The sequence below is a fragment of the Ranitomeya imitator genome, chromosome 4, assembly GCF_032444005.1.
Source record: "Ranitomeya imitator isolate aRanImi1 chromosome 4, aRanImi1.pri, whole genome shotgun sequence".
In the NCBI taxonomy this organism is placed as follows: Eukaryota; Metazoa; Chordata; class Amphibia; order Anura; family Dendrobatidae; genus Ranitomeya; species Ranitomeya imitator.
In genome coordinates, this window is record NC_091285.1 from 385,762,139 (window position 1) to 385,781,390 (window position 19,252).

Sequence of the window (19,252 nt, forward strand, 5' to 3'; positions counted from 1 at the left end):
AGACCTCTCCGGGAGGGTGAGTATGATACAGCTGCCGCTCCCCCTTCCCCGCCGACCCCCTGGGACAATGACTCGAGTTTATACGGTAGTTAAACAAACCTAAGGCCCATTTCATTGAATCCCTCGTCTCCTGTATAACAAGAATAAAAAAACAACAATATCCCTCACCTGTCCATCATTCAGTCCCACACTGTAATTCATGTCTGGGGGATAAATAGTTTTCAACCCGGCACTACACATGGAGAGCAGGTAGAGAGTGACAGACCCCCGCATTACAGATGGAGGGCAGGTAGCTAGTGACAGAAACCTGCATTACACATGGAGGGCAGGTAGGGAGTGACAGAAAATGCTGGACTGGCTATCTGGCAAATGCCAGAAGGTCTGGTCTTGGTCCACCTTGGCTGCTACATTATCGGGATCTGCATCCTCAAGACGCTCACACTGTTAGCATTTGTGACACAGCACAAAGTCGCTGGCTTCAGCACTTACCCCAGCAGGTCATAGGTATCCCTTTTGTCTGCGACCTGCTGAGGCTAGCACCAACACGGTAACATGAAAAAACTGTAAAGGTTGCACAATGAATTACCAAGAATGATAACTCTAGAACAGGCCTGGGCAAAGTGCGGCCCATGGGCCGGACTGAAACAGCCGTGGGGCTGGAAATCGGAGTTCCACGGTGCCTGCCCGCTCGCTGTCTCCATGTGCGGCTCTGCTCTGTGCCCGCCGCTGACTCCTTTGGTGGAGGAGGAACCTCCTGCCACTTCCTCCACCAATCAGCTTGTGAGCGGAGGCAGGGAGAGAAGCAGAGCGCCAAGGGACGGGACCGATGTGAGTATGTTTTTTTTTTTTTTTTTCTTATGTGTATGGGCTGTTTCGGTGGGCATGGGGAGGCTATGGGGGTGTGATATGGTGCTGCACACATGAGGCGACATGCTGCACATGGTGCTGCATATGGAGGCGACATGTAGTGTATGTATAGGGAGGCTGTGTGGGGCTCATGCAGTATATATAGGGAGACTGTGGGGATCATGCAGTGTGTGTGTGTATGTATATTTGTGTGTATATGTATGTGTGTGTGTGTATATATGTATATGTGTATATATATATATATATATATATATATATATATATATATATATATATATATATATATATATATATATATATATATAAAATATTGGGGCAAAAAAGTATTTAGTCAGTCAGCAATAGTGATATAAAATATTGGGGCAAAAAAGTATTTAGTCAGTCAGCAATAGTGCAAGTTCTAAAAAGATGAGAGGCGTCTGTAATTTACATCATAGGTAGACCTCAACTATGGGAGACAAACTGAGAAAAAAAAATCCAGAAAGTCACATTGTCTGTTTTTTTTAACATTTTATTTGCATATTATGGTGGAACATAAGAATTGGGTCAGAAACAAACAATCAAGATTTCTGGCTCTCACAGACCTGTAACTTCTTCTTTAAGAGTCTCCTCTTTCCTCCACTCATTACCTGTAGTAATGGCACCTGTTTAAACTTGTTATCAGTATAAAAAGACACCTGTGCACACCCTCAAACAGTCTGACTCCAAACTCCACTATTTTGAAGACCAAAGAGCTGTCAAAGGACACCAGAAACAAAATTGTAGCCCTGCACCAGGCTGGGAAGACTGAATCTGCAATAGCCAACCAGCTTGGAGTGAAGAAATCAACAGTGGGAGCAATAATTAGAAAATGGAAGACATACAAGACCACTGATAATCTCCCTCGATCTGGGGCTCCACGCAAAATCCCACCCCGTGGGGTCAGAATGATCACAAGAACGGTGAGCAAAAATCCCAGAACCACGCGGGGGGACCTAGTGAATGAACTGCAGAGAGCTGGGACCAATGTAACAAAGCCTACCATAAGTAACACACTACGCCACCATGGACTCAGATCCTGCAGTGCCAGACGTGTCCCACTGCTTAAGCCAGTACATGTCCGGGCCCGTCTGAAGTTTGCTAGAGAGCATTTGGATGATCCAGAGGAGTTTTGGGAGAATGTCCTATGGTCTGATGAAACCAAACTGTTACTGTTTTGTAGAAACACAACTTGTCGTGTTTGATGGATGCAACTCAGTATTATTTTTCCTCCAAACACCATACCTACTGTAAAGCATGGTGGTGGAAACATCATGCTTTGGGGCTGTTTCTCTGCAAAGGGGCCAGGACGACTGATCCGGGTACATGAAAGAATGAATGGGGCCATGTATCGTGAGATTTTGAGTGCAAATCTCCTTCCATCAGCAAGGGCATTGAAGATGAAACGTGGATGGGTCTTTCAACATGACAATGATCCAAAGCACACCGCCAGGGCAACGAAGGAGTGGCTTCGTAAGAAGCATTTCAAGGTCCTGGAGTGGCCTAGCCAGTCTCCAGATCTCAACCCTATAGAAAACCTTTGGAGGGAGTTGAAAGTCCGTGTTGCCAAGCGAAAAGCCAAAAACATCACTGCTCTAGAGGAGATCTGCATGGAGGAATGGGCCAACATACCAACAACAGTGTGTGGCAACCTTGTGAAGACTTACAGAAAACGTTTGACCTCTGTCATTGCCAACAAAGGATATATTACAAAGTATTGAGATGAAATTTTGTTTCTGACCAAATACTTATTTTCCACCATAATATGCAAATAAAATGTTAAAAAAACAGACAATGTGATTTTCTGGATTTTTTTTTTCTCAGTTTGTCTCCCATAGTTGAGGTCTACCTATGATGTAAATTACAGACGCCTCTCATCTTTTTAAGTGGTGGAACTTGCACTATTGCTGACTGACTAAATACTTTTTTGCCCCACTGTAGGCTGTGTGGGGCTCATGCAGTGTACAGGGAGACTGGGGCTCATGCTGTATATGGGGAGGCTGTGTGGGGCTCATGCAGTGTATAAATGGGAGGCTGTTTGGGGCTCATTCCACATATGGGGGAGGCTGTGTGGGCTCATGCAGTGTATATGGGGGAGGCTGTGTGGGGCTCATGCCGTATATGGGGAAGACTGTGTGGGGCTCATGCCGTATATGGGGGAGACTGTGGGGCTCATGCCACATATAAGGGGCTGTTGTGGGGCTCATACGATATTCAGAAGGTTCAAATGATATATAGGGGGATGTCAGCATTCTTATCTCTGCTCAGTGTTAAGTTATACAATTAATATTATTACAATTATCAATAATATAATTTGTATTATATTGATATTAACGTTAGCAGAATTAATGTTGGCCTTTTGGTTCAGCCCTCCACAATGGTCACGATCTCTCATGTGGCCCCTCGGGAAAATTAATTGCCCACCCCTGCTCTAGAATATTGAAACTGCATTACTGCCATATAAAATGGGGAAAAAAGGAAAAAAGGCGCTATATAGCAACCCTCAACCTACTGTCTCCTTCCCCATAATCCTGTAGAATGTAAGCCTGCAAGGGCAGGGTCCTCACCCCTCTGTATCAGTCCGTCATTGTTAGTTTGTTTACCGTATGTGATATCTGTAACTTGTATGTAACCCCTTCTCATGTACAGCACCATGGAATTAATGGTGCTATATAAATGAATAATAATAATATATGTGAAATATTCATCTGCAAAATTGCTATGAAAAATACAGTAAAAAAGGTACTTAGTGCATAGATTGGCCAATATATGTGAACCCAACTGCCATGTCAAGGCGTCCTTTAAAGTTTGGTCCCTATCATGATATGTCATCTTTCCTGGGCAAAAAAAAGCAAAAGCTGTAATGGGGACCTCAATTATTGCAACTCTTTAATCGCATTAGTCTTTCTATATTTGCTAAAGGGACTTTTGGGGCCCCGTAGGCTCCAGGGCCCGAGTGCGGTTGCAACCCTTGCACCTTCTGTAGTTTCGTCCCTTATCATTTTACCGCAATTATGCGATTTGTATAAATGCGGTCGCGCGCTGACTGGATGTGCACGGCCTCGCTCAATACAAGTGAAATTGGCAAAATCCATGTTGACTGCTCCCTATGTCGGCACCGGAGATTCCTCCACAGTGTGCGCTGTGAGGATTCAGAAGTATAAAGTCACATAGACTTTACCCCTAACCCCTTTAACGATCAGTACGGTGGTGTTATCAATATTGTATATGCTGGTTATATTTGGTTATGGTTTGTTGGTATTTGTAATATTGCTGTATTTGTAATCTTGATCTCCTCCAGGCAGGGTAATATAATATACTCCACCTAGTGCTTGGATATCGGGACATCATGCGCCTCTGTGATTTCAAATGCCAGAGCAGAATTTCAGTCCCATTCCGTCCCTGGTGGCAACAGTTTATTGATGAAACTGAATGGGAGTTCTTTTAAAAAGATGACTCTGCCAGGATACCTTGCCACCGGGATGACTTACGGAAATGACCACAAGTCATTGCAGTGGTATGGGATCCTAGCCGAGTCATCTAGTTAAAAGAACGCCTTTGATCGCTCCAGTCTGGTGAAGTCGGCACAGATTTCTTTGACATCTAGTACACAGTTGCATGATCCGGACTCTGAACGCCTCTTTCTTTTGCGACTGTATGTGCTGGCTTTCAAAAGTCTACGCTGACATCACCAGAATGGGCTTTTTTTTTTTCTTCAAAAAATTACTCTGGCTATTTACTAATTTTCTATGACTCGGGATAACAAGTTTTACACACATGGAGGTAATTTTTAATTTCTAACTATAGCAAAACTAGTGTATAGTTTAACTCCAAACACCATTATTATTATCATGTAAGTGCCTGCAGGAGAATGAGGTCAGGTTAAAGGGGGTAGCCCCATACTTTTACATTGTTGGCCTAGCCATAAGGTAAGTCATCAATATCTGATTAATGGGAGTGAAACACTTGGCACCCCCGCCAATCAGCTGTTGGATGTGGTGAGTTGCGGAGCTGCACTGCACAACTCTGTCAATGGAATATTAGTCATGGCTGGGTACTGCACACCAACCCCCTATTGGAATCACTATTGGGTGGATGGGCAATATCCAGCAGCAGCCACTATGCAGTTGATTGAGCTGTGCAGCACCGCAGCTCAGCGCATCAAGCCGGTACCAAGAACAGCTAATCAGCGGGGGTGCCGGGTGTCTCACCCTCACCGATAAGATATTGACGACTTATCCTGTGGATAGGCCATCAATGTAAAAGTCCCAGACAACCCTATTAATGATTTTTCGATGTTGGGTTCTCTTTAAAAGTCCCTCTGCTGTATAGTGACAGGTCCTCTTTAAAACTTGGCTGCAGATAATGAAATTAAAGTTTATATATTGTTACTATTACAGAACAGGAAGATGAAGAAGCAAGCACTGGGTCTCATTTGAAGCTCATAGTTGACGCTTTCATTCAGCAGTTACCAAACTGTGTCAATCGTGATCTGATAGACAAGGTACTCAATGACGTGTTCAATGGGGATAAAATGAAAATATGTATAATATATGTATGCATAATATAAAAGTGTGTTTTATTAATTCAGGCAGGCATTATTCTCAGTAGTATAAATGGCTAGTACACTGTGTGCAGAATTATTAGGCAAGTTGTATTTTAGAGGATTATTTTTATTATTGATCAAGAACTATGTTCTCAATCAACCCAAAAGACTCATAAATATCAAAGCTTAATATTTTTGGAAGTTGGAGTGTTTTTTTTTTTTTTAGATTTGGCTATCTTAGGAGGATATCTGTTTGTGCAGGTAACTAATACTGTGCAGAATTATTAGGGTACGTGTCCACGTTCAGTATGGCCGGCGCTTTGGACGGAGCGGATAACTCACTCCGCCCAAAGCTCCGCTCCCTTGCTCCGCTCCCTTCTGGAGACGCGATTATGCCGGATGTGTTCATTGCACCCCACACATAGGGCCCTGTATTTTACGTTGCGGCGGTGCAGCGTCGCCGCAAGGTAAACGGACATTCTGAGATCTAAAAAGACGTGCCGCATGTCCGGAATCGCAGGGCCGCCGGATGCGTGTTACCACGCATAGTGGAGACGGAATTTCATAAAATCCCCTCCACTATGCTGTAACATCTGGATGCTGCGGATTGAACGCTGCAGCTCCACGCAGCGTTCAATCCGCCGCTAGTCCGGATGTAAAACGGCCCGTGGACACATACCCCAAGGCAACTTAATGAAAAGCAAATATATTCCCATCTCACTTGTTTATTTTCACCAGGTAAACCAATATAACTGCACAAAATTTAGAAATAAACATTTCTGACATGCAAAAACAAAACCCCAAAAAATTAGTGACCAATATAGCCACCTTTCTTTATGATGACACTCAACAGCCTTCCATCCATAGATTGTCAGTTGCTTGATCTGTTTACAATCAACATCAGCAGCCACCACCGCCTCCCAGACACTGCTCCGAGAGGTAGACTGTTTTCCCTCCCTGTAGATCTCACATTTCATGAGGGACCACAGGTTTTCTATGGGGTTCAGATCAGGTGAACAAGGGGGCCATGTCATTATTTTTTATTCTTTGAGACCTTTATTGGCCAGCCACGCTGTGGAGTAGTTGGAGGCATGTGATGGAGCATTGTCCTGCATGAAAATCATGTTTTTCTTGAACGATACCGACTTCTTCCTGTACCACTGATTGAAGAAGTTGTCTTCCAGAAACTGGCAGTAGGTCTGGGAGTTGAGCTTCACTCCATCCTCAACCCGAAAAGGCCCCACAATTTCATCTTTGATGATGCCAGCCCATACTAGTACCCCACCTCCATCTTTCTGGCGTCTGAGTCGGAGTGGAGCTCTCTGCCCTTTACTGATCCAGCCTCTGGCCCATCAAGAGTCACTCTCATTTCATCATTCCATAAAACCTTTGAAAAGTCAGTCTTAAGATACTTCTTGGCCCAGTCTTGACGTTTTATCTTATGTTTCTTGTTCAAAGGTGGTCGTTTTTCAGCCTTCCTTACCTTGGCCATGTCCCTGAGTATCGCACACCTTCTGCTTTTTGTTACTCCAGTAACGTTGCAGCTCTGAAATATGGTAAAACTGGTCGCAAATGGCATCTTGGCAGCTTCACGCTTGATTTTCCTCAATTCATGGGCAGTTATTTTGCACCTTTTTTGCCCAGCACGCTTCTTGTGACCCTGTTGGCTATTTGCCATGAAACGCTTGATTGTTCGGTGATCACGCTTCAAAAGTTTGGCAATTTCAAGACTGCTGCATCCCTCTGCAAGACATCTCACAATTTGGACTTTTCAGAGCCCGTCAAATCTCTCTTCTGACCCATTTTTGCCAAAGGAAAGGAAGCTGCCTAATAATTAAGCACACCTTATATAAGGTTTTGATGTCTTTAGACAACACCCCTCCTCATTACAGAGATGCACATCACCTGATTTAGTTAATTGGTAGTTGGCTCTCAAGCCTGAACAGCTTGGAGTAGGACAACATGTATAAAAAGTATCATGCAATCAAAAAACAACTTGCCTAATAATTCTGCACACAGTGTAGTGTGTGGTTTTTGAATCAGATATTTTTTTTATTAAACAAAACAACTTTAGATACAATTTTTCGTTTTCTTTTTCCAAACAGGATGAGGAAATAATAATATAAGATATTGAAAAAGTTACAGATTAGTTCAAAGGCAATCATCGTATTTTGGTATATATAAATGTCAATTAATCAAAAATAACAATATAGCAGCAGCAATTGGTATTGGCTTAGTATGGGGTTTTTAGTGTTTTTGTATTTACTTTTTTTGTGTATTTGTGTGAAACTTTAGGCTGCAATGGATTTTTGCATGAATATGAACACAAAAGCAAACAGAAGAAAACTAGTGAGAGCACTATTCATTGTTCCTAGACAAAGGTAACTAAAGCAAATCAAATATTTATTAAAATGTCTCTTAAGGTACCGTCACACATAACGATTTCTTTAACGATATCGTTGCTTTTTGTGACGTAGCAACGATATCGTTAACAAAATCGTTATGTGTGACCGCGACCAACGATCAGGCCCCTGCTGGTCGCTGGGAATGATCAGGACCTTTTTTTTGTCGCTGATCACCCGCTGTCATCGCTGAATTGGCGTGTGTGACGCCGATCCAGCGATGTGTTTACTGGTAACCAGGGTAAATATCAGGTTACTAAGCGCAGGGCTGCACTTAGTAACCCGATATTTACCCTGGTTACCATTGTAAAAGTTAAAATAAAAGTACATACTCACATACCGGTGTCTGTCACGTCCCCTGCCTTCAGCTTCCTGCTCTGAGTGTGAGCGCCGGCCGTAAAGCACAGCGGTGACGTCACCGCTGTGCTCTGCTTTACAGCCGGCCGGCGCTGACACAGTGAGTGCGGAAATCTGACGCCGGGGGACGTGACAGACACCGGAATGTGAGTATGTACCGTTTTTTTTTTTTGTTTTTTGTTTTTTTTACATTTACATTGGTAACCAGGGTAAACATCGGGTTACTAAGTGCGGCCCTGCGCTTAGTAACCCGATGTTTACCCTGGTTACCCGGGGACTTCGGCATCGTTGGTCGCTGGAGAGCTGTCTGTGTGACAGCTCTCCAGCGACCACACAACGACTTACCAACGATCACGGCCAGGTCGTATCGCTGTTCGTGATCGTTGGTAAATCGTTTAGTGTAACGGTACCTTTAGGCAAATGTTCCTATGTGACATTTGTGAGAAGCAAGATACATAAAGCGAACAAAGAAGATCTAGTCAAATGTCCCAGACGGGACAACCCCTTTTGTGGCATGTTTCACCTCTGGGACCCGTCTCCAGAACACTGCACTCTCAGGAGTATAGAGATGGCCATGCTTGCAGCACCAGGTACACCCTGTATGGACTGCGACTGTGTAATCAATGATGGAGACGCCACACTTATAGTGATCAAACATTGATATCCTGTCCTAAAATCTTGAAACACAGTCATGGACGAAAGTGTTGGCATCCTTGAAATTGTTACAGAAAATGATGTATTTCTCCCAGAAAATTATTGCCTTTACTGTTTTGTCATATGCATGTTTATTTCCTTTGTGTGTATTGGAACAACACATAAAAAAGTCAAATTTGACACACGACTCCAAAAATGGGCCTGACAAAATTGTTGGTTCCTTTCCAGAATTGTGGTGAAACAACTTTTTCAAGCATGTGAGGCTCGTTTAAATTCACCTGTGGCAAGTAACAGGTGTGGACAATATTGAAAGTCACACCTGAAACCAGATAAAGGGAGACGTTGAGTCAATCTTTGTATTGGGTGTGTGTGTGAGACAATAGGCATGGAGAAGATAAAAAGGAACAGAGCACTGTTTGAGGACTTAAGAACCAAAATTGTTGAACAATATCAACAATCTCAAGGTTACAAGTTCATCTCCAGAGATCTTGATGTTACTTTGTTCACGGTGCCTAACATAATTAAGAAGTTTTCAACCCATGGCACTGTAGCTACTCACTGGATGTGGACACCAGAGAAAATTTGATGAAAGGTTGCAACGAGAATGGTCCGGATGGTGGATGAGTAACCCCAATCAAGTTTTAATGAAATTCAAGCTGTCCTTCAGGCTCAGGGTGCATCAGTCAGCACAAACTATCCGTTGACATTTGAGTGAAATAAAATGCTACGGCAGGAGACCCAGGAGAATCCCACTGCTGAAAGATCTAAAAAAAAGCTAGACTGCAGTTTGCCAAAATGTACATGAGTAAGTCAAAATTCTTCCGGGAAAGCATCTAGTAGATAGAAGAGACCAAGATAGAGCTTTTTGGTAAAGCACATCATTCTATTGTATACTGAAAACAGAGTGATGCCTACAAAGAAAAGAACACCGTACCGACATTCAAATGTGGAGTTTCAAGGATGTTTGGCGGTTGCTTTTTCATCCTCTGTCACTGGGTGCCTTGACTGTGTGCATGGCATCATAAAATCTGAAGATTAAAAAAGGATTTGGGGTCGCAATGTGGTGCCCAGTGTCAGAAACCTTGGTTTGCATCCTAGTTCATGGGTCTTCCAGCAGGACAATAACCCCAAACATACTTCAAGAAGCAACATAAAATGGATGGAAACAAAGCACTGGAGAGGTCTGAAGTCGCCAGCAATGAGTCTGGATCTATCCCATTGAACACCTGTGTAGAGAGCTTAAAATTGCTGGTGGGAGAAGGCACCTTGTAAATGAGACCTGGAGTAGTTTGCAAAAGCAGAGGTCCAGAATTCCAGTTAAGAAGTGTAAGAAGCTTGTTTAGGGGTATAGGAAGCGATTGCTTGCAGTAATTTATTCCAAAGAGTTAGCAACCAAATATTAATTTGAGTGCCAACAATTTTGTCCGGCCCATTTTGTGAGTTTTGTGTGAAATTATGTACAGTTTGCCTGTTTGTCCTCTTTTTTTATTTTTTTTATGTTTTTTTATTTTGTGGTGTTCCAATACACAAAAAGGAAATACGTGTGTGTGTGTGTGTGTAACAAAATATGTGTAATTGCAATAATTTTCAGGGGAAATACTTTAATTTTCTGGATCAATTTCAAGGATGCCAACACTTTTGCCATGACTATATTATGCACTTCATGTACTCTGTCACAATCTATAAAACATCGATGTCTGGTTTCCTTTTGAAAAACTTTCTTCTTGTTAATACTGCAATATTGATAACAGCATTTTTGTGGAACTGCTCATAAGGGAAGTTGCTAAATAAAATTTGATCAGTGAAGGTTAGTTGATAATGGTGTTGATACAGGTTCACTTAAAGGGGTTGTCTCTTGAAGACAGCCTTTGTTTATATTCAATTTTCCACTTTCAACCAGGTGGATCCCAATCACTGCTGGTCACTGAGCTCAGCGTCTCGTGCCATCACTTATTTCTTCCAGCTTTTCTAAGTTAGGTCCCCACCATATACCGTATATACTTGAGTATAAGCTGACCCGAGTATAAGCCGAGACCCCTAACTTTGCCACAAACAACTGGGAAAACTTAATGACTCGAGTATAATCCTAGGGTGGAAAATGCAGCAGCTACCAGTAAATTTCAAAAATAAAAATAGATACCAATAAAAGTAAAATTGAGACATCAGTAGGTTGTGTTTTTGAATATCCATATTGAATCAGGAGCCCCATATAATTTTCCGTACAGTTCATGATGGGCCCTATAAGATGCTCCATATTAATATACGCCCCATATATTGCTGCACAAAGGTTAGTAATGACCCCATAAGATGCTCCATAGACACATTTGCCCCATACAGTGCTGCATAAAGGTTAATAAGGGCCCCATAAGATGCTCCATAGAGATATTTGCCCCATATAATGCTGCACAAATGTTGATTATGGCCCCATAAAATGCCCCATAGAGATATTTGCCACTTATGCTGTTGCTACGATAAAAAAAGAAAAAAATGATATACTCGCCTCTCGTTGCTCAGGCCCCCAGCACTTGCAATATTCACCTGTCCTCGTTCCACCGTCGGGCGCCGCTCCATCTTCCGCGTCCTCTGCACTGACGTTCAGGCAGAGGGCGAGCACTAACCACGTCATCGCGCCCTGTGACCTGAGGGTCACAGCAGAGGACTCGGAAGACGGAGCGGCGCCCGATGGTGGAACGAGGACAGGTGAATATCGCGCAATGCTGCTCACCTTCCCCATTATACTCACCTGCTCCCGGTGTGGTCCCTGGCAGCTTCCCTGATGGTCTTCTCCGGGCACTGACAGCTTCTTCCAGCGTTGAGCAGTCACCGGTACCGCTCATTACAGTAATGAAAATGCGGCTCACCCATATGGGAGTGGAGTCGCGTCCATATTCATTACTGTAATGAGCGGTAGCATGTGACCACTCAACGCTGGAAGAAGCTGTCAGCGCCCGGAAACCATCGGAGATGCAGGGACCTCGCCAGGAGCAGGTGAGTATGTCACAGCCGCCGCACCCTCTCCCCTGCCGACGACCCCCCCCCCCCCCCCTTCCTTCCCGGGACAATGACTCGAGTATAAGCCGAGAGGGGCACTTTCAGCCTAAAAAAAATGGGCTGAAAATCTCGGCTTATACTCGAGTATATACGGTAGTTTAGATAGTTGGGTCAACCGGTCTTGGGGGAACAAAAAGATTGCCAGTCTGAAATCGGACATGCTGGTTCCCGATCTCCCCTGAAAATCATCTTTCAGGGGCCCTTATAAACTTTAGACTGTCGGCAGAACCCGATATTCGTTTAATTTATATGGAGGCTTTAACTTTTCTGTTTTGTTTTCAGATTGGATTTGTTGCCATTTTACGCCAGATTGGTTGCTACCTTGCATCCATGTATGTCAGATGTTGCAGAAGATCTTTGTTCCATGCTAAAGGGGGATTTCAGATTCCATGTAAGTGTTTAATACAGATAGAAATACATTTGTTTTTGGGGGGTTTGTATTGTATTAGGTAAAACAAATTAATATGATATTGTAATTATTTAGGTCAGAAAGAAGGATCAGATCAATATTGAAACCAAGAACAAGACTGTGAGGTTTATCGGTGAACTTGCCAAGTTTAAAATGTTTAGCCGAACAGACACCCTTCACTGTCTAAAGGTTTGCTATTTCATTGTATTTTTACCTTATCTCCTATCAAACTGTTATCACAACCGGATTATATTACTATCTATTTATACAGACATTTCCCATAGACAGTTAATTAGAATAACTGTATCTGTACTGCCTTGCCAGGCTGCAGCTGCCAAGGCAAACCGGATCATGGGGTGCATTAAAAGAGGTCTGGATACACATGATGAGAGCATTATACTGCCTCTGCACAAATCCCTAGTTAGACCGCACATGGAGTACTGTGTCCAGTTTTGGGCACCAGTGCTCAGGAAGGATATAATGGAACTAGAGAGAGTACAAAGGAGGGCAACAAAATTAATAAAGGGGATGGGAGAACTACAATACCCAGATAGATTAGCGAAATTAGGATTATTTAGTCTAGAAAAAAGACGACTGAGGGGCGATCTAATAACCATGTATAAGTGTATAAGGGGACACTACAAATATCTCGCTGAGGATCTGTTTATACCAAGGAAGGTGACGGGCACAAGGGGGCATTCTTGGGTCTGGAGGAGAGAAGGTTTTTCCACCAACATGGAAGAGGTTTCTTTACTGTTAGGGCAGTGAGAATCTGGAATTGCTTGCCTGAGAAGGTGGTGATGGCGAACTCAGTCGAGGGGTTCAAGAGAGGCCTGGATGTCTTCCTGGAGCAGAACAATATTGTATCATACAATTATTAGGTTCTGTAGAAGGACGTAGATCTGGGGATTTATTATGATGGAATATAGGCTGAACTGGATGGACAAATGTCTTTTTTCGGCCTTACTAACTATGTTACTATGTAATAAGACATTTCTGATAAATATGATATTCAGAGAAGACCATTTTGTTATGCAAAGAGTGACTGACCTGCTTCTGAAATATTGCTGTATCTACATAGCTTGGTTGCGCATGTTTACTACATTAGAACCTTTTGCTATCACAAGCTTTTTTTCCCATCACCTGTACCATTTATTTCCACAGATGCTGCTGTCAGACTTCTCACATCACCACATTGAGATGGCATGTACACTTCTTGAAACCTGTGGCAGATTTCTTTTCCTTTCTCCAGATTCTCACTTAAGAACTAGTGTACTTTTGGTAAGACTGATCTTTCTTGCTGATCTTCAGGGCATTTGGTACAGCACCATGTGTTAACTGACAATTTTCTATCTCTTCATTGGGGGACAGCGGAAACCATGGGTGTATGCTGCTGACGCAAGGAGGCTGACACTAAGCAGAAAAAAGTTAACTTCTCCCCTGCAGTATATACCCACTGCCTGGCATGGTGCTAATCAGATAACAAGTTTTAGCTTAAGGTACCTTCACACATAACGATATCGTTAACGATATCGTTGCTTTTTGTGACGTTAAGGAAATCGTTATGTGTGACAGCGACCAACGATCAGGCCCCTGCTGGGAGATCGTTGGTCGCTGAACAAAGTCCAGAACTTTATTTCGTCGCTGGATCTCCCGCTGACATCGCTGGATCGGCGTGTGTGACACCGATCCAGCGATGTCTTCACTGGTAACCAGGGTAAACATCGGGTTACTAAGCGCAGGGCCGCGCTTAGTAACCCGATGTTTACCCTGGTTACCAGCGTAAAAGTAAAAAAAAAAAAACACTACATACTTACCTACTGCTGTCTGTCCCCCGGCGCTGTGCTCTGCACTCCTCCTGTACTGGCTGTGAGTGTCGGTCAGCCGGAAAGCAGAGCAGTGACGTCACCGCTCTGCTTTCCAGCCGCTGTGCTCACAGCCAGTACAGGAGGAGTGCAGAGAAGCAGAGCGCCGGGGACAGACAGCGTTAGGTAAGTATGTAGTGTTTGTTTTTTTTACTTTTACGCTGGTAACCAGGGTAAACATCGGGTTGCTAAGCGCGGCCCTGCGCTTAGTAACCTGATGTTTACCCTGGTTACCGGCATCGTTGGTCGCTGGAGAGCTGTCTGTGTGACAGCTCTCCAGCGACCAAACAGCGACGCTGCAGCGATCCGGATCGTTGTCGGTATCGCTGCAGCGTCGCTTAATGTGAAGGGGCCTTTTGTTCAGCGACCAACGATTAGTGTCAGTAGGAGGTGGACACTGGGCTGCTCTCAGCACTGCTTCTATCTTAGGTTAGTTTTTATTAATGATTTTCTTTGTGTGTTCAGCTTGTGATATGGACAATAGAGGGAATTCTCACTCTGTTCTCCCCCTAAAGACCGAGAGAACAGTGTGGTATTGTCACTACTGTTGTCTCCCCATTCCATTTCGCAGGACCCTATGTACCTAACACATCAAGAGTGTTCAGGCCCAAGGCATCCGCACTGAGGACAGGCGGACTGTTCCTTGCCATCACTCCTGGTCCGCTCGCCCCCTCAGAGCCAGATGTGCACTGTGGGAAAATGTACCAGTTCCCGGCGACAGCCCTTCCGATGACAGCCCGAAGAGCTGCGTCCATCCGTCTCATGTTTTGCACCCAGGTCTTCGACGTCCATCTCCTGTATCAAGTCTGCGAGTAAGGATTTTGGATCTTCAGGACAGGTAGCCGACCTTACCAAGGTATCCCAGACCTTGGTTTCGATCTTAGAACGAATGCCCAACCCTGCCTCCCCCACAGGACCACCCATTCCTTCCCATGTTGTTCCGGACCCCGTGGCCCTTCAACCACAAAAGTTAACACCACGCAGGCGTTCCAGAGGTTTTAGAAAACGTACCTGCACTAGCTCATTGTCTGGGTACTCATCGTCCTCTCCATACTTTTGGATTTCATCTCCCTCCCCCTCCCTCCTCTCCGATGTTCTAGTTCCGCAGGAGTCAGAACCTCAATCTGAGTCAGATTCTGATCTAGACTCCGAACAGATCTCTAAACCACGGGACATGGTAAATAGTCTAATTGTAGTTGTCACTCAGACCCTTGGCATAGAGGATCCAGAAATCTCTTCCTCTGAGCAAACCGTATCAGAAAGACTAAGCATCCTCCCAGAACCTTCGACAACCACAAGGTGTTCATCTTCACTAGGGAATAGTAGCATCCAGACAAGCGTTTCCAGAGAAGAAAACGCATGGACTTCTTGTATCTTTTTACATCTGATCTGCTTCAGAAATGGGCAGTGTCTCGCTCAGTGGACCCCCCTGTCTACCGACTTTCCACTAGCACTATTCTTCCTCTCTGACACAGCCTCCTTAATGGAGCCCTTTGACAGACACACTGAAGCCCTCGCCAAATCGGCCTTCTAGGCCGCGGGCTCAGCCCTCTGCCCATCCATTTGAAGCAACATGGGTAGCCAAGGCTGTGTCTGCCTGGGCAAAACATCTCCGGCAGGGTATCCTGTCAGTCACCCCCACTTCAGGGCTCACAGGTCTTGTGGACCAAATCGGTCATGCAGGGAAGTATCTCCTCACAGCCTCTCTCAACGCAGCCGCTTGCTCTGCTCTGGCAGCCGGCAACATAATCGCCACAATCCGGCTCTTTTGGTTGAAGGCATGACACGCAGACACAGCTTCCAAAAGTAGAGGAGCTGGGTAAAATAATTTCCAGTGCCACGGGTGTAAGAGTACTTCACTCCCTAAACAGAGACCTAAACGTCTGTCTCCCAAGCGTCGCACAGAGCAGTTTAATTTTTTACAGTGATTCCCAGTTCAGACCAGTAACCGACAAGGCAAATCTCCAGCCCATCAGGAGAGGAAGAGACCTGCCTTCAACCAAGCCCCCTCCTGGCGCCCCTTGATCCCACCAGCGCTGGTCTACCAGATTTGAATCCAAGAGATTATCCTCGGCATAACGGGCCTCTCTCACCTGAGAAGCCTCTCTTGGTGGGTGGATGTCTCATTTTATTTCCAAGACAGGCTCTCGGCAATCGACGATGCCTGGGTCCTAGCCGTCACCTCCAGGTACCCTCATCTGCATCCAGGCCTATCCCACCCTTTTATATGCCGGACCAACAGCCCTGTCCCTTCCTTGGGGAGTTAACTCCTTGGATGTCCAGAGGCAGTTACGGCGTCCATGCGGCCCTCACTCCATCGCCCTGATGAACAGCGGCGATGGAAGGTAGGCAGACGGTCTCTCTCCTTCTTTCTGATCACGGCGTGATGGAAGGAGGATTCCTGCACCATCCACTCTGAAGCAGCTGACCTGGAAGCGGAGGCAGCCTGGGTTCCGTGCTTCATCTTTCATCTGCGGTGGCTCCATGCCAGGACTCACACAGCTGGTAAGATGGGCTGGGTGTGAGTCTGGGCCACAAATGGGTCAAAGACTCTGGCGGAGGGCTCCCGCTAAAGCGCTTTGAGCGCTATTCCCCATGGCATCCCCTCTCCCTCCGGGTGCCGCTCCAGCCGGCTGCACAAATCTAGTCCCCGGCTTGGGCCTATTCTCGGCTACAATCTTGACGCTTCACCCACTTCATGACGTCGCGGCAGTAGTTTCGTACACTTGTGCCCACGATTTGGAGATTCTCGCAGATTGCAAGACTTTTCTCCCTAAACGTCAGGCACATATCACGCCCTTCTGCAAATCCTGGCGGCTATCTTTATTCTCCCGGCCGGCTCTTATACACATGCTGAAGAAGTAAGCAGGCTCCTTGCATCTTCTCGCCCGACCATTTGCACCAGTGACCCCATTCCGTCACATCTCCTCCAGTCTCTTTCTCCGGCTGTCACCTCTCACCTAACAAAAATATTCAACCTTTCCCTCACTTCCGGTATTTTTCCCTCCTCATTTAAGCATGCCATCATACATCCATTACTTAAAAAACCATCCCTCGATCAAAATTGTGCCGCAAATTATAGACCTGTCTCTAATCTTCCCTTCATCTCTAAACTCCTCGAACGCCTGGTCCACTCCCGTCTTACCCGCTATCTCTCAGATAACTCTCTTCTCGACCCTCTTCAATCTGGCTTCCGCTCTTTACACTCTACTGAAACTGCCCTCACTAAAGTCTCTAATGACCTACTAACAGCTATATCTAATGGTCACTACTCCATGCTAATTCTCTTGGATCTCTCTGCAGCATTCGATACTGTGGATCATCAGCTCCTCCTCACTATGCTCCGCTCCATCGGCCTCAAGGACACCGTTCTCTCCTGGTTCTCCTCCTATCTCTCTGACCGATCCTTCACTGTATGTTTTGCTGGTTCCTCCTCCTCTCACCTTCCCCTTACTGTTGGGGTTCCTCAAGGATCAGTCCTAGGCCCCCTCCTCTTCTCGTTGTATACTGCCCCTATTGGACAAACAATCAGTAGATTTGGTTTCCAGTACCATCTCTATGCTGACGACACCCAATTATACACTTCTTCTCCTGATATCACACCGACCTTTTTAGAAAACACCAGTGATTGTCTTACCGCTGTCTCTAACATCATGTCCTCCCTCTATCTGAAACTAAACCTGTCAAAAACTGAACTCCTCGTGTTCTCTCCCTCTACTAACCTACCTTTGCCTGACATTGCCATCTCCGTGTGCGGTTCCACCATTACTCCAAAGCAACATGCCCGCTGCCTTGGGGTCATCCTTGATTCTGACCTTTCATTCACCCCCTACATCCGATCATTGGCTCGCTCTTCTTACCTGCATCTCAAAAACATTTCTAGAATTCGCCCTTTTCTTACTTTCGACTCTGCAAAAACTCTTACTGTTTCACTTATTCATTCTCGTCTGGACTATTGTAACTCTCTACTAATCGGCCTCCCTCTTGCAAAACTCTCCCCGCTCCAATCTGTCCTGAATGCTGCAGCCAGGATCATATTCCTCACCAACCGTTACACCGATGCCTCTACCCTGTGCCAGTCATTACACTGGCTACCCATCCACTCCAGAATCCAGTACAAAACTACTACCCTCATCCACAAAGCACTCCATGGCTCAGCACCCCCCTACATCTCCTCCCTGGTATCAGTCTACCACCCTACCCGTGCCCTCCGCTCCGCTGATGACCTCAGGTTAGCATCCTCAATAATCAGAACCTCCCACTCCCGTCTCCAAGACTTTACACGTGCTGCGCCGATTCTTTGGAATTCACTACCTAGGTTAATACGATTAATCCCCAATCCCCACAGTTTTAAGCGTACCCTAAAAACTCATTTGTTCAGACTGGCCTACCGCCTCAATGCATTAACCTAACGATCCCTGTGTGGCCTATTTATAAAAAAAAAAAAAAAAAAGGTTCCTCGCATCATGTTCTCATACACTTTATGCAGTATTAGCCCTCTGTGTCTGTACTGCTACATACTTAGGCAGATAACTGGTTCATGCAGCTTTACATGAACACCTGAGCCTTACACTATAGCTGGTCCGAATAACTAAAGCAATTGTTATCATCCACCTCTCGTGTCTCCCCTTTTCCTCATAGTTTGTAAGCTTGCGAGCAGGGCCCTCACTCCTCCTGGTATCTGTATTGAACTATATTTCTGTTATGCTGTAATGTCTATTGTCTGTACAATTCCCGTCTATAATTTGTAAAGCGCTGCGGAATATGTTGGCGCTATATAAATAAAAATTATTATTATGCTGGCGGGGGCGTTCAGCACTTCAGAGGAGGGGAGGACTGCTATTGGGCACAGGACCTGAGTAAGATCACTGAACCTTCAGCAGATACTCATTAGCCTTTCTCTGCAGTATTCACCGGGGCTTACAAGCCACTGCACTCCCTATTGGAGCATATCAGCAGAAGCAGAGACATATTGTGGTACATCCTGTCACTCCCTAAGACATCCAAGAAGGCTAACGAGGCACATAGTGGTTTTCACCTCATATACCACCTGCCAGACTTAGTTACCATGGGAACAGAGTAT

The 19,252-nt window shown here is 45.1% G+C and overlaps 1 protein-coding gene across 4 annotated transcripts in view; it reads left to right on the top strand.

The window, feature by feature from the left end:
* The window catches only part of UPF2 (UPF2 regulator of nonsense mediated mRNA decay), a 156,579-nt gene that overhangs the window by 57,702 nt on the left and 79,625 nt on the right, over positions 1 to 19,252 (top strand). For all 4 annotated transcript variants that reach the window (XM_069765218.1, XM_069765220.1, XM_069765221.1 and 1 more), the window contains exons 7-11: positions 5,286 to 5,389; positions 7,727 to 7,812; positions 12,178 to 12,286; positions 12,380 to 12,493; positions 13,469 to 13,585. In XM_069765218.1, coding sequence (XP_069621319.1) covers positions 5,286 to 5,389; positions 7,727 to 7,812; positions 12,178 to 12,286; positions 12,380 to 12,493; positions 13,469 to 13,585 — 530 coding nt within the window. The remainder of the gene's footprint in view (positions 1 to 5,285; positions 5,390 to 7,726; positions 7,813 to 12,177; positions 12,287 to 12,379; positions 12,494 to 13,468; positions 13,586 to 19,252) is intronic.